We start from the raw sequence: 16,222 nt of genomic DNA on the forward strand, positions 1-16,222 counted from the left end.
TAAAATTCTTTGCATTTGCTACATAATCTGGGGATTCGTTTAAAAGCCACTGAGAAATGAAGTATTGTTTTGTCCTCATGAAATTTTGCTCTTTCTTAGATGTCAGGCCCTTGAAAGGAAAAATTCTCCAACCCCATCAGAGCTGAATGAAAAGCAAGAGCTTGTTTATAATAACAGAAAGTTAGAGCTCCAAGTAGAAAGCATGCGATCAGAAATCAAAATGGAGCAAGCAAAAACAGAAGATGAAAAGTGAGTATGCTGTGACTGAATGGCTACTTGCTAAAAGAAGATAGAATAGCTCTTTTATGCAGATTGGAATCAGGATTTAAGAATAAATTTAAAATTTTTTCTCTTTTATTTATTTGAAGGCGTACTAGTAGACTTTTCTGAGGAGATAAATGTTAAGTTTTATAATAACAGTTATGAAAATTATTTGTAATCTATCTTGATTGGGGAGGGGGGAATTGTTTTCTTTGCAAGTAAGAACATGCTAGTAGGTGGTGGGATGATAAGGGTGGAAGGGAAGATTTTGTCACCTGAGTGTTCAGAAGAGGGTTGCGAGGTAAGACTAAGCTTCTATGATATTTTTCCCAAGATTCCATTTTAAAATTTCTTTCTAAATAGGTCCAAATTAGCCACTCTACAGTTGACACACAACAGGCTTCTTCAAGAATACAATAATGCACTGAAAACAACTGAGGAACTAAAAAGAAGAGAGGTACTCATAGAAAAAAAATTACTTTCATAGCCATTTAACATTTTATGTAAATATCTAAAGTAGTTGTGTTAATCCTTAACTAGGTCTGGTTTCAAGGGTTGTTTTTCCATTTATAATTGATTTCTTGTGTCTAAGTGTTTATAACATTTTATAACTCCTGATATTCCACACATGTATAATGTGTCTTGTGTACAGAGGTGATGTGCATGTCCTATGGTCGGAGTACAGTTTTAGCATTTTTTTAATAAATTTATTTACTTATTTATTATTTATTTTTGGGTGCATTGGGTCTTTGTTGCTGTGCACGGGCTTTCTCTAGTTGCAGTGAGTGGGGGCTACTCTTCGTTGCTGTGCGCGAGCTTCTCATTGCGGTGGCTTCTCTTGTTGCAGAGCGCGGGCTCTAAGCACGCAGGCTTCAGTAATTGTGGCACACAGGCTCAGTAGTTGTGGCTCACGGGCTCTAGAGCATGAGCTCTAGAGTACAGGCTCAGTAGTTGTGGCGCATGGGCTTACTTGCTCCGTGGCTAAGCTTTTAGCATTTCTAACAGTGGATGGGTTTGTAGGAGAGCTGAGCCTGGGCTCCTATATGAGTAATGACTGTATAGTGAGACTGCTGCCTGGAGCTATCACAGGGCTAGCTTGCCTGCTGTCAGTGAACTTGAGGCCCTGGACTTATCCGGCTGCATCTTAAATTATTGTAATAGTAATAGTAATAATGCCCCCAGAATGGTGTGATAATTTAAACACCATGGATAGAGATGTCAGGTGATAGATGTATTAATTAACCCGATGGTGGGAATCCTTTCACGATGTATATGTATATCAAATCATCACGTTGTACACTTTAAATATTTTACAATTTTATTTGGCAGTTTTACCTCAATAAAGCTGGAATAAATAAAGACCGCAGGAGCTTTGAATTAGAAGGGGTCTTTGAGTTTATATTCTTAGAAATATATTTTCTGTTTTTCATTTACTTTTACTAGAATATTGTTCCTCTCTAGGACCTAGTAAATTTTTAATTCAAACATTCCACTGACTTCATAAAGTTAAGAGTAATGTCGGTGAAAGAATAGGAGTATGAGCAGCTTACACCCGCCCTGAGATAGGGTTTACTATTATCTCCCTTATTTTAGTGTTTTCTTTTTATAAATCATTATTTTAAATTAGGAAATTATTATCTTCAAGGTGTAAATTAAGTGCATGAAAGTTGCTGAATGAGTTATCACTGCTGATTACCAGAATAGTTTAGAGCCAGTCATTTTTTAAAAAATAAACCTTCATCTAATATTTTACTAAAATAGGTTGAATCATTTCAAAACCATGTCTAGAATAAGTTTGTCTTTTTCAGTCGGAAAAAGTGGATAAGGTGGTGCTGCAGGAACTGAGTGGAAAGCTGGAACTGGCAGAGAAGGCCCTGGCTTCCAAGCAGCTCCAAATGGATGAGATGAAGCAGACCATCGCCAAGCAGGAGAAGGACCTGGAAACCATGGCTGTTCTCAGGGCTCAGGTAGGCTTCGTTCCCAAATGTGAGCCGAGGCAGGCCAACCCCGATTATATTCTCTAACAGGAAAGTGATAGTGCTTAAAATATCTGTTTTGATTTTATACTATTTCCACCAGTATATTTTTAAAAACCTTTTTACCGAAGTATATCACAGGTGGAAAGTGCACCACACTTTTAAGTGTATTACTCACTGAATTTACCCATTCTACAGTTTATAGACAGCTGGATTGTTTCCAGTTTGGGGCTTTGTGTTTAATGTTGCTCTGTCATTCTTACGCGTGTCTCTTTGTTCACCTGTGCATTCGTTTCTGTTGGGTACACACCTAGGAGTGGAATTGCTTATTCATAGAGTATGCATGTTACCCAGCTTTAATAGATAATGCCAAAGAGGTTTCCAAAGTGGACCAGTTTTCACTCCCACCAACAGAGAGTTCCTGTTGCTCTATATCCTTATCCATACTTGTATTAGAATTTTTAACGATTCTAGTGGGTTTATGATGGTGTCTCATTAAATCTGCATTTCCCTGATGGTATGAGAGTGAGTACTTTTTCAGATGTTTACGGCCTTCTAAGCATCCCCTTTTGTGAAGAGCCTGATCAGGTCTTTGCCCAGTTTTCTTCTGGTTTTCTGGCTTTTTCTTCAATTTATAGGAGTTCTTTATATATTCCACATACAAGCCCTTGCCAGTTATACTTTTTGCAGATTTCTTCACTCTATGATTTGCCTTTCCACTCTCATGAAGGTGTCTGTTGAACGAAAATTCTTAATTTTAATGCAATCCAGTTTATGAGTCTTTTTATTTATGATTATAGTACTTTTTGTGTCCTGTTTTAAAAACTTTCACTATCTCAGGGCCATGAACATATTCTCCTATGTTGTCTTCTAAAAGTTTTATGGTTTTGCCTTTTACATTAAGATCTAAAAACCATCTGGAATTAGCTTTTCTATATGGAGTGAGGTAAGGGTAAAGATTCATATTTTTTTCTGCATGAATATCCTGTTCATTTGGCACCATTTATTTAAAAGGTCATCTTAAGGATTCTGATGCCCTCTTTGTCACATATTGTGTCCAGGTACCCACGGGTCTATTTCTGGATTCTGTACTGTTCCATTGGGCTATTTGTACATCCTTACTCTGGTACCATACTGTCTTATTATAAAGAATCAAATGCTTTGATATCTGGTAGAAAGTCTTCCTACCTCATTGAGATTCTTCAAGAGGACCTTAGGTTTTCCTTTTCTTATAAATTTCAGAATTCGCTTGATATTTTCTACACAGAAAAAAACCCCTGGGATTTTGACTAGAATTTTATTAAATATATATAAATCAATTTGGAGATGATTGGCAACTTTACATCATTGACTCTTCCAGTCCACAAACATGACATATCTTCTTTAATTATTTTCAGTCATATTTTTAATCTTCTTACTAAAGATTTTGCTCATCTTTTATTAGATTATTCCTATTTTCTATTTTTTTGATATTTTCTATTTTTATGATAGTTTTATAAATAGCATTTTTTAAAACTTCATTTTCTAATGGTTGCTGCTATATAGAAATACAGTTGATTCCTAATATTGACTTTCCATGCAGTAAACTTACTCAACTCACATTTTAATTCTAATAATATTTCTAAATATTCCTTTGGACTTGGTACACTAAGATCAGTTAAATAATGACAGTTTTTTTTTTTTCCTTTCCAGTTCATTATATTTTTTTTCTTTCTTTTTCTTGCCTTATTGCACTGGCTGGGACCCCAGTGCAATGCTGTGTAACAGTGGAGAGAGCAGGCAGCCTTGCCTTGCTCTCAGTCTCAGTGGCAGTGTTTCCAACATTTCACTGTTGAGTGTGTGGTGTTTGGTATAGGCTTTTCATGGGTATCACTTACTAGATTAAGAAAATTCCCTTCTCTTCCTTGTTTGCCAAAAATGTTTATTTTGAGTGGATGTTGAATTTTATTTAGGAAATGTTTTTCTTCGTATAATGATATAATTAAATAATTATATGCCTTTTTCCTTTAATTTGTTGATGTGGTAAATCACACTGATTTTTAAAATATTAAACTTTGCCTTTCTTGAATTATCCTCTGTATATATTGTTGGATTTGGTTTGCTTATATTTTGCTTAGGATTTTTGTATCTATATTCTTGAGTAAGATTGGCCTAGAATTTTCTTTCTGCTCATGTCCTTGTTGGGTTTGGATTTCAGGGTTTTACTGGCCTCATAAAACAAGTTGGGGCACATTTCTTCTCTCACTGTTCTCTGGAAGAATTTGTGTACAATTGGCTGGTTGTGACTGTTTTGGCCCACTTTTCATACTGGTGGGTGGAGTCCTTAGAGAAGAGTTTTATTAGTGAACATACATCCTGCCTGAGATGTAAAATCACCAAAAAAGTGGGAGGAAACCTTTTTTTGTTTGTTTCTATTTTGTTTGCTTAATTAAAAGTGGGATCATGCCATACATTTTGCACTACTTTTTCATTCATGATATATCTTGGATATCTCTCCATGTTATTACTCACAGCCATATGTAGTATTTTTTAACAGTTGTATGGTGTCCAAAGTGTACATTGCCATGACAGGTTTAACCAGTCCTCTATTAATGGACCTGTAGGTTGTACCAATATTTTTGCTATTATCAACAATGCTGAACTGAACATTCTTGTATCTGTGTCTTTGTGCACTTGTGGAATCTCTAGTAAGATACAGAAATGGAATGGTTGGGTCATTGGATATGCCTGTTTTTAAGTTAAATAAGTATTACCAAGTTGTCTTCCAAAAATGCATAATGAAAATTATTCTCTTACCAGAAGTAGATGAGAGCTCCTATTTCCCCACATCCTTGCATCACTCTTTTAAATGTTTGCCAATCTGAAGAAGATAAACAGATTATTTGTAGTGTAACAATGCCAGAAGTTTATTATTCCCTATATACATACTCAGTACCAGCTGCCCAGAGTGGCTGGCCCAGTGAAATATGGAAGTGGTTGACTGAACTTATGGTTTTAGTTTTATTTCGACAGGAATAGAATTTCAACCTGAGCTCTTTAAGGCATTTCCTTTGTTTGTGCATGATACTGTAGTCATGTACTTTTGCCATGTTCTGTACAGAGACATTTGTTTTGATGGATACTCTTGTTCATTCATTCAACAACTCTTTTTTGAGCACTTTATGTCAGACACTGTTCTCACTGCCGGGGATATAGGAATGGACAAAACAAAGGCCCAGTTCTTACTGGCTCAAAGCTCATAACTGATGGAGGTGAGACTCTAACTCAGATTTAGGTCTGACTCAAAAAAAAGCCCATAATCTATCAATGATAACCATAAAATGTTGGATTACTCACAAATGGCAGAAGTCCCTTAAAATGATCTATTTCATACTTTTTTGGTAACTACAGTGTGATTAGAATATTTAAATTTTTATTAATTTTACTTTTTAAAGTAATGGATAAAAATTTGTATCCGAAAAAGTAAATAAATAAATAAATTTGTATCCGAGAACCACTAAATTTGAAATGAAAAACCCAATTTTAAATATAGGAAGTTAAAAACTGGTATTGAAATAATGCTCAATTCACTATTAAGGCATTCATTTTCACTTTATAATTTTTGTAACAGTGAAGAAACTACATATTATGGCATATTTACTTTTTTATAGGTAACAAATTAGTCTCCAAACGTAGCAGCTAAAACAACAAGCATTTGTTATCTCACACAGTTGCTATGGATCAGGAATCCAAGAGCAGCTTAGCAGGGTGATTCTGACTCAGGGTCTCTCATGAGGCCACACTCAGGATGGACTGAAAGATCTATTTCCAAGATGGCTCATTCTCATGGCTATGGGCGGGAGGCCTCAGTTCCTGACCATGTGTGCCTCTCCATAGGGCTGCTTGAATACCCTCATGACACGGCAACTAGCTTCCCCCAGAGCAAGTGATCCATGAGAGAACAAGGCAGAAGCCATGGTGTCCTTTATGACCTAGTTTCAGAAGCCACACACCATTACTTCTGTAATATCCTAGTGGTTACACAGGTTGGCCCATTCATTGTGGGAGGGGACCACATGAGGGTATGATCACCAAGAGGTAAGGATCACTGGCGCCATCTTGGAGGCTGGCTACCACTGTGGAAAGCAGTATGGTAAATGGAAGCGTCCATGGTACATGGGCTTCAATCTGGGTTCAAATGCTGGTTTGAGCACTTAACTAATTTCCCCAAGATTAAGAGCTATTAAATTTATAAATGTAAGATGAGCATAGCAATTCTGCCTTCCCAGGACTTTGGATAAGGAGGAAATAAAATGGTCAATAAGGGCACCAAACATAGGACCCTGCAGATGTTTGGAATTCAATAAATAGCATCTATTTATTGTTGTTATTTTAAATTTAGCTTAAGGCCAGCCTTCATAAATATACCTGACAGGGTAAATAAACCATTTACCATATTAAGCTAGTGCTGAATATTATTTTTAAAAAAGAGACCAGAGAATTTTACTGAACTAATGGTACACACAGTATTTAAACTACCTATATCTATGTAATTGCTGGGCTCTGATAGTTTAAAGCACACACACACACACACACACACACACACACGTAACTTGTGTCTTCTATTTGAAGGTAGTTGGAAAGTCATGGTGATTACACTGGTTTCTAGCAGGGACAAGTACCTGTTATTTGCAAGACAATGTCACAGGATGCAGCTCTACCTCTTCACCTTATCAGCAGGTGAGCTGTAGAGAATCCACATTTGTCTGGGTGGTAACTTCTGTCTCTTTTTTTCCTCTAACAGATGGAGGTTTATTGTTCTGACTTTCACGCAGAAAGAGCAGCAAGAGAGAAGATTCATGAAGAAAAGGAGCAAATGGCATTGCAGCTGGCAATTCTGCTGAAAGAGAATAATGCTTTTGAAGATGAAGGCAGGTGAATGAGGGGAAGACTTAGAGCACATATCACCCGGTCTGTGGGAGAGGTGACCCACAGTGTTTCCTAATTTGAGCTATAAGAATCGCTCTGGGGCTTCCCAGGTGGCGCAGTGGTTGAGAGTCCACCTGCTGACGCAGGGGACACGCGTTCGTGCCCCGGTCTGGGAAGATCCCACATGCCGCGGAGCAGCTGGCCCCGTGAGCCATGGCCGCGGAGCGGCTGGGCCTGCGCGTCAGGAGCCTGTGCTCCACAATGGGAGATGCCACAACAGTGAGAGAGAGGCCCGCGTACCGCAAAAAAAAAAAAAAAGAATCGCTCTGAGCACACTTTGCCTGACGGTGTCCCTAACACTTAGTTTGCCCTGCAAGGCCTGGCAGCATCTCGTGGGAACCTGATCGAGTTCTTTTAGATAAATTGTAAAAACGTGACATTATGTGTTCCGAAGTCATATCCTGCCATTGTCATGGATGAAATTATTCCTAACACTTTAAATAATTCTGTAACGTTTTCAAAGAAAATACTGCTAAAATTACTTCTATCTTTAAAATTTTCATTTTTATAAAAAACTGAAATATTGAGGAATAGAAAATAGAAAAATACAGAGAATAAAATAATACACACCAATATGTATCCATCCAGAATCGACAGTTACTAATATTTGTTTTATTTTCTTCAAGTATATATATATATATTTTTTTTTCCCTTTGCCGTACGCGGGCCTCTCACTGCCATGACCTCTCCTGTTGCGGAGCACAGGCTCCGGACGCACAGGCTCAGTGGCCATGGCTCACGGGCCCAGCCGCTCCGCGGCACGTGGGATCTTCCTGGACTGGGGCACGAACCCATGTCCCCTGCATCGGCAGGCGGACTCTCAACCACTGTGCCACCAGGGAAGCCCCAAGTATATTTTTATTAAAAGAAAAAGGAGTTGTAGATGAAGTTGCAGTCTTCTCCCCACACCCCCTGCCATTATAGTCCTCTCTCCCTTCCCCACACTGCCTGCAACAGCATCCCCAGCTGTTTTGTACTTTTGCATATATACACATCTATATAATATCTTAAACCAAGGTAATATTAATTTCTTAAAACAAGGTGCCTAGGTTATAAAACGGTCACTATAGGTATTATTCTGCAACTTTCTTTACATAACTAATTTTGAACTCTGTGTGTGTGTGTATATATGTAGATTTACTTCACTCTTTAATTGCTCTGTTGTGTCTTGTTTTAGAAATATGCCCCTTTTTTCTAATCTTTTCCCCTGTCAATTGACATTTTGTTTGTTTCCTGATTTTTAAAAATCTTATTTACTTTTACTACATTGTGTCCTAGTGCCAGTAATATTTAAAGCTCAAATTACTCTTAAGTTCTGGTTTCTATGAACCTTGGCTTTGTAGTTTAGGTCTTTTTTTCTCGTACTTCTGTTGAATGCCTGCTCAACGTTGTCGTATTTCAGGGTTTCACATATAGTGCTGCTTTTCATCCCAGCAGGCAGTCCCTGATGGAAATGCAGAGCCGTCATGGGGCGAGAGCAAGTGACGCTGACCAGCAGGCTTATCTCGTTCAAAGAGGTGAGTCACGTGTGATTCTAGGTTGTCAGGGCTCCCGGGGTTAGCTATCCTATGAAGAAGATGCTTGAAGAAAAATTCCACTATACATCTATACAATGGATTCCAAATCAAGCTACCAAAAATGTAGCACCTATCTGTCTTATTTCCACAGTACCTCAAACTCCATCTACTCTCTACTGAATCCAGACCAGACTCTTCACACTAGCAGTTAAGGCCTGGCATAGCCAAACTTTTGAGCCTTCTCTTACTCTGTTCCCCTATAGATATTAGCCAATGGAATCACTTCCTGTTCCTTGAACTTATCCTAAGCTTATATAGCTACATATACTTGCTTATGCGGTATCTTCACATAGATGCCCTTCCCTCATTCATATCTCTCTTCCTACAGTCTCTTTCCAGTGAACTCTTACCCCATTATTTATGTGTTCTAAATATGCATTTAAGTACTCTAATAAATAAGCTCCCTTGGAGCTTATATGCTCACCTGCTTCCTGTTTTGCACATAGTAATGTTACCATTTATTGAGAGTTGACTATGCATGGATGCTGTGCTGATCCCTTCATACATATTATTTCATGTGATCCTCAAAAATTCCACGAGGTATATAGTATCACCATCTTCCAGAAGACAAGGTTAAATAACCCAGGATCACGAGGACTTTTAGGGACAGAACTGGACATGGGACCCAAGGTTATCTGACTGTTCACCACTACATGGTACTGCATGTAAGAGACTGGCACTAATTATGTACTACATCCAGATTTTAATTCCCTGAGTGAAATTGATCATGACACTCATTCAAAGTACGGTGCTTTGTTTATTACGTGCTTTTAATACTCGAGTAATAATGTTCCGTCATTTACAGTAAATTACATCACTGAAAGGGAAGTATTTTCCTTGAGTCTAGATATGAAAAAACATAAAATTCACAGGATCAAAGACTGACATAGCTAGATGAAAAGTTAATAGCAATGCCACTAAGAAGAATCAGGGTGTTAGATGTTATCCAAAAAAAAAAAGAGAGAGCGAGAGAGAGATGTTATCCACATTTCACATAACTGGTTCTTTAACTTTTTTTAAATGCTGGCTGAGTCTAAGTCCCTTCCACATACCAACAGACTATTGAAATGGAACTATCACAGTGTTATCAACAGCAAGGAAGCAATATTAGTATGTATAGTTAACTATTAAATCCTAGGGAAATTTCTGAGTATCCCTTTTACCTCCTAACTCCACCAATGCCCCTGCCAGAGTTCTTTTACAGGAAAAATTAGGTTAAAGTAGATATTAGAGGTAGTAATTCAGGTTAAAAATACACATAGAAAAAAAATTCCAAAAAAAATAATACACATGGTATTCATGGGGCATATGCAGAAGCAGCACAGGGACTGACATAAATATTAGCCTCAGGCATTTTTTAGCATCAGCAGGTAAAGCTGTGTTCTCTGAAGGCTGCATCTACCCACGTGAGCACCACCAGGCCTTTTCTCTAACGTGAATTTAAATATCCTATAGCAACATCCATATACCCCATACCTAGAAGTGCCTCCAAGATTGTTTTGGTTCAAAAAAAGGACAATCTCTTGCACCTGGATTTCTTAGGGGAAGATATAAGGCAAGTATCTATTTACACTTAAAAAAAAAAAATGGTCAAACACTCTTTGACTTATAATCTAAAAATTGCCACAGAGGGGCTTCCCTGGTGGTGCAGTGGTTGAGAGTCCGCCTGCCGATGCAGGGGACACGGGTTCGTGCCCCAGTCTGGGAAGATCCCACATGCCGCGGAGTGGCTGGGCCCGTGAGCCATGGCCGCGGGGCCTGTGCTCCGCAACGGGAGAGGCAACAGCAGTGAGAGGCCCGCGTACCACAAAAAAAACAAACAAACAAAATTGCCACAGAGTGCAAATGTATTCTTAATTATCCTAATAAGCTTTTTTGTCTTATAAAAAACAATATTCCAAACAGATTGTCTTAAGATTTTTTGTTTGTTTCCTAACAAAGCTGCCTTAAACAATAGCTCCCCTCAGTATATTTCATCATGGTTGTCCTCTGCCGTCTGCAGCCGTCTAAGTGTCTACTCTGGTCTGGGCGCTTGACTGAACACGAGGGAACAAAGGGGCATAAGGCATGGTCAGATCCGTGAAGGCCTATGGTTTAGTTGGAGAGACAGGATGTGCACATAAACAGATGAATTCATAATACAAGATAACAAGTAAGGAATAGAAATAACAGTGCTGGAGATAAGAGGAAAGGATAACCCCTAAGGGCCAGGGGGGTTGAGAAAGGCCTTGGAAAGATGTGACTTTAAGCTTGACCTGGAAGCCAGGATTTAGATAACTTCTGTATGAGAATAAAAGGGCAAAGGCAGAAATGAGTGTGATGTGTTAATAATGAAAACTGACTAAGCTTATTTTATAGTGAAGAGCCAGGAGGCAGAGGGAACCCATTAGCTGACTGATATCAAACAGCCCCAGTCTGCATCTTGAAACCTAGACCAGGACAAAAATAAAGGCACAGACAGATGCAATAAAGTTTAAAGGGATGAATTAACAGTCCCTGATAAGTGGCAGATTGTCATCTAGAGCAGGGTTTGGTAAACTGCAGCCCACGGGCCAAATCTGGCCTGTCACATGTTTGCATAAGTAAAGTTTTATTGCAGCATAGTCATGCCCTCTTATTGACATATTGTCTGGCTACTTTCATGCTACAGTGGCAGACTTGAGTAGTTATGACCAAAATTTATGACCTGTAAAGCCTAAAATATTTACTGTCTGGCCCTTTACAGAAAGTTACTGACCCCTGATCTAAAACAATGAGACTGTTAGAAAGCTCCCTGCTTCAGAAATCATGCTTTGCGATCAGTATTTCTATTCAAGGGTGCTTCTAAAGTTTGCTTAACACAAACTATCCGTAACAGTCTCCCATGTTAGTGAATTCAAATAATATGCTCAGAAGCAAAAAACCGTACTAAAAGTTACTTCGGGCTTCCCTGGTGGCGCAGTGGTTAAGAGTCCGCCTGCCAATGCAGGGGACATGGGTTCAAGCCCTGGTCCGGGAAGATCCCACATGCCGCGGAGCAACTAAGCCCGTGCACCACAACTACTGAGCCTGAACTCTAGGGCCCGTGAGTCACAACTCCTGAGCCCACGTGCCACAACTACTGAAGCCCGCGCGCCTAGAGCTCGTGCTCCGCAACAAGAGAAGCCACCGCAATGAGAAGCCAGCGCACCGCAACAAAGAGCAGCCCCCGCTCGCCGCAACTAGAGAAAGCCCACGCGCAGCTACGAAGACCCAGCATAGCCAAAAATAAATTAATTAATCAAAAAAAAAAAGTTACCTCCACTATCATCTGCAAAAACAAACATTTTGGGGGCTGAATAAAAATCTAGAGACCTGGGTGGAGATGCTGAAAAACTAAACTGCTTTGCATTGGTGCAGAAAGATCAGATCAATGAGGTGCTCTGGGAACTAGAAACCATTTCCTGTACTGAGCACGGTCTGCACACAGGGGACCTGCTGAGAGCCATGACTTCTTCAGAGCATTCTTTGATTTAAGACTTGAACCTCAGTCCAACTCCAGAATTGGGGGAAACAATAGGACTGATTGTTCAATTCCTTCTCCTCACTTCCTTTATCTGGATAACTCTTGTTCATTCTTAAGACTCCTCTCAAGTGGAGCTGGTCTCATCAGGGGGCCTGTCTGCACCGAGCAGTCTGAGCCAGGCGCCCTTTCCTGCCCTCCCCAACAAAACCACCTTGTGTCTGACACAGCCTCAGTGCTTCCCTCACGTCGTGCCACTGTCTCTTTATCTTGCCTGACGTCCCCACCACGTCTGTATCCCTCTCTCCCATCTCCCAAGTGCTCAAAAGCATCTACTGAATGGCCATAATTGTTGTCTCTGCTTCTGAGAAGGTCCCTGCTGTTCCAGGGTCCCTCTCCATGCTCTGCGCACTGTCCAAATTCTCTCCTTCTCCTTAGCTTACATCCTCATCTATCCTTTTCTTCTCTCAAATATTCTAGTTTTTACTAGAACATGTATCATCCTGTACCTAAAACCAAAACCACATATTTTCACATACCTAGAACCTGGAACAGAGCCTAAATCCTAACATGATAGGGAAGCAGGTATTACTTTTGGAGATTTTTTTCCATGTGTGTCGATTACTTCAGTTAAAGACCAAAATAAAACCTGTATTCATTTCCCACGAGGTATTGATTACCAAGTTTAACTGATGTTAAAATTCACCATCTGTTTTTAAAAACTGCTTGCAACATGGAAGGAATGGATTAACATTTCATTTAATGCTTATTCCCAGGAGCTGAGGATAGAAACTGGATGCAGCAGGAACAACAGAATATTCCAATTCATTCTTGCCCCAAATGTGGAGAAGTTCTGCCCGACATAGATACACTACTGATTCATGTTACAGACTGCATCATTTAAGTGTTGACCTTTCACCTCCCCCAAACTGTTGGTAAATGTCAGATTTTTTCCTCCAGGAGTTGTACTTTTGTGTCATTTGTTTCACTCAACTATTTTGGCTCATTATTTTAGGAGAAAGAAAACCATTATGTTCTAAAAAGGACATGTTTTGGTGCATTCCCACAAACTCGCAAAATAGAATCCTTAACGTACCACTCTTCTGATAAGAGGTTTGTTTTTTTTTAATATTGTTGATGTGAGCACTGAACTGTCCATGCGGGTTATGAGTGTGTGACATCGTGGATAGAGTAAATGTGGTAATAAGATGGAAGAAGCCTCACTGATTAAGAACTTTCTAAGGAGGCAGGAAAAATGAAGTGGTCACAGATTTAATCAAGAAAAGTGTCTTTGAAGTATTTTTAAATAAATTACGTTGTTATTTTTCTTTATTCATTTAAGATAGATCTATCTGGGGTTGTGTATGTGTGTATATCTTACAGTTTTACTTCAGCCACAGCCCCAAAATTATGATGTGGCTCTTTTCAGATGAGCCCTGTGACCTTTTACTTGATCCTCAGGACAAGTGAAAAAATACTGACCTACGTGAAGCGGATATATTAGGTTCACTGGATGTCACGTAATCATCCACAGTGTAAAGTTTTCTTTTTCTTTTGTTGTGCTGCAGGTATATGTTTACCAACTATACAGTAAATAGTGTATTAATTTCTAAAAAGAATAGCTATCTATTAATTTTCTTCCTGGATCAGGCTCTATATTCATAATCACAAAAATAGTTATTGCAAAAAAAAATAGTTACTGCAAAATAAAATTTTGCTTATGAATCTTTCACATTGTTCATATATGACTAGCTCATTTCATAGGATGTGTTTTCTGTATTCAGCTTCATATAAGCTCAATACTTATTCAGAACCATTTTGTTAATTCCGTGAATATGAGCAAATCCCTTTACTAGATACCAGTAAGTGGTGTTTGAATTAGAAACTGTTCTTTCTAAGGAGGTGAAAAGATAGGGATTTGCCATATTTTGTAAACCTACAGTTTACCAGCCATAAAAGTTACCAATGTCCTTATGTATCTATATCCTAAAATATTTAAGAGAAAAATTTAAAATCTCCTCTGTTTGACTTTGTCATAGGAATCTCTCCTACACAAACTTGACTTGTGTGTGCCTATGTGTGTAGGTATATATATATTTTAAAACAGGAATCAAAACAGTTAATTACAGCTTCATGCCAGGAGAACACGCTGCACAAATTCAACAGTAATTTAGATCCCCCCCTCACCCCAGGGGGTTTGTTAAAGACATTTCTAAAATAACTATGAAATTTTTACTTTTAATTTCTTGTTTATAGTTTCTAGTTTAAATTCTTTTCCCTTACTGTCTTATATTGGAGAAGATAGATTTCTACAGTATCCTAAATAAAAAAGCAAACCAAATGGTTCTACACTTAAGATATTGGGAATATCCTTTTACTTTGTTCAAGTAAAAATATTAACCTGATCCCAATGTGAAATAACAGTGTGAATGTGCTGATTAACCCTGTTATCAAATTGTTTCCTTGCTAATTAGATGGATTGTAAATGAAGGCAAGTTCATATGGTCAATTTAAATTGAGGCTATTGTTTTGGGGGAATCAAACAGTTTGGTAAACAACTTGTAAAGTCTGTGCATGTCTTATCCAGTTAATTTAGTCTTCAAGGCCTTGTTCCATGTTACCAGTTAACTACACCTCATCAGAATTTAGGCCCCTGTTCTAGGGCCAGCCATGCTGTATTCTTGTGTGGCTAATGGGAACAACAGAAAGATGGCAAATGTGAAGAAATATGAGGGAGCAAAAGAAACTTTGACAGCTAATAATTTTACACAATTAAGTCTTTAAATATTATGTTAAAAATAATTTTGGTCTGGCATGTAAGGAGCTTGGACGTCATCACTCCTATCCTTATAATAAGAAAAACGCCGAACAAACTTAAAATCGTCAACTCTTTTAAATCTTTCAGAGAACTGAGGTCACAGGGTAAACCTCTGCCCCCAAACTGGAGAGACAAACAGGGAGATACAGAGAGTCGCTGATGACCAGACCACAGTCTCAGGAGCAGAAACCACAGTAGGAGCCAGTACCTGAGTAGGAAAACGTAAACTGTAATTGAAGAATTGCTAAAGTCTCAGTGTGGATGAGCTTGAGAGTTAAAAACTCCAGGGGGAGCCCAGTCTTAGGGGGAACCCTGCACTTTCATGAGTTTTACCTCCACAGATCCTACCAGATTCCCACAGTAAAGATTAGAAAAAACTCCCCCATAATTCCAGCAGGGCTGGGGGGCAGGTGGGAGTAGACATTCTGAAATACACCAGAGCATTCTGTTCTTCTTAAGAAGGCTGCCCTCAGGGAAACTTTTTTACCAGAGCCTTACTTGCTGGGATATTATCAGAGCCTGACCAACCTGGGGGAACAGATACACCCAACTTATGCCCCCTTATTCTTAGCAGCTAAGGAGGAGGGAAAAAACCTGTAAAGGTCACAGCCCAGAGGCACAAGCTCACGAAAAGACTAACCATAGACCTATAGAATGCTTCCCCTCCCCCGCTACCCCTCACCACCACATCAACAGGGCTTCTGTATAATAACAAGGGATTACAATGGAAACAACTGCACATCTTAGACTTTCTCTAAGAAGAAGTCTATAGGGAAACCCAAAGACAACAGTGGAGACAAAAACAAGGACACCAGAGGAAATTTCAGCATATGACACAGCTGCAGCAAACACTAATAGTCCAACTCCTAACCAGATAAACAAAAACCCCACACCAAAGGCCTATTTACCACAGTTCCTTTTACCTAGTACATCATGTTCAGTTTTCAACAAAAAATTATAAGGCATACTAAAAGACCAAAAAACAGTTTTTAAAGATAAAGAAAGCATCATAACCAGACTCAGACATAATGGATAGATATAAAATGGAATTTGAAACAACTGTGATTAACATCCTAAGAGCTCTAATGGAAAAAGTGACAATATGCAGGAACAGAGGGGTAATGTAAGCAGAGAGATGGAA

General features: G+C 38.9%; 1 protein-coding gene across 7 annotated transcripts in view; it reads left to right on the forward strand.

Moving 5' to 3' along the window:
- The window catches only part of OPTN (optineurin), a 42,310-nt gene extending 28,715 nt beyond the window's left edge, over window positions 1-13,595 (forward strand). For 6 of the 7 annotated variants that reach the window (XM_082854790.1, XM_082854784.1, XM_082854787.1 and 3 more), the window contains 6 exons: window positions 100-249; window positions 625-718; window positions 2,070-2,228; window positions 7,021-7,151; window positions 8,640-8,722; window positions 13,040-13,595. In XM_082854790.1, coding sequence (XP_082710916.1) covers window positions 100-249; window positions 625-718; window positions 2,070-2,228; window positions 7,021-7,151; window positions 8,640-8,722; window positions 13,040-13,167 — 745 coding nt within the window. In that variant the 3' untranslated portion in view covers window positions 13,168-13,595. The remainder of the gene's footprint in view (window positions 1-99; window positions 250-624; window positions 719-2,069; window positions 2,229-7,020; window positions 7,152-8,639; window positions 8,723-13,039) is intronic. The other variant, XM_082854789.1, reaches the window with a different exon arrangement.
- The last annotated feature ends 2,627 nt before the right edge of the window (window positions 13,596-16,222 follow it).

The sequence above is a fragment of the Leucopleurus acutus genome (genome assembly GCF_964270905.1).
Source record: "Leucopleurus acutus genome assembly, chromosome: 1".
NCBI classification, from domain to species: domain Eukaryota; kingdom Metazoa; phylum Chordata; class Mammalia; order Artiodactyla; family Delphinidae; genus Leucopleurus; species Leucopleurus acutus.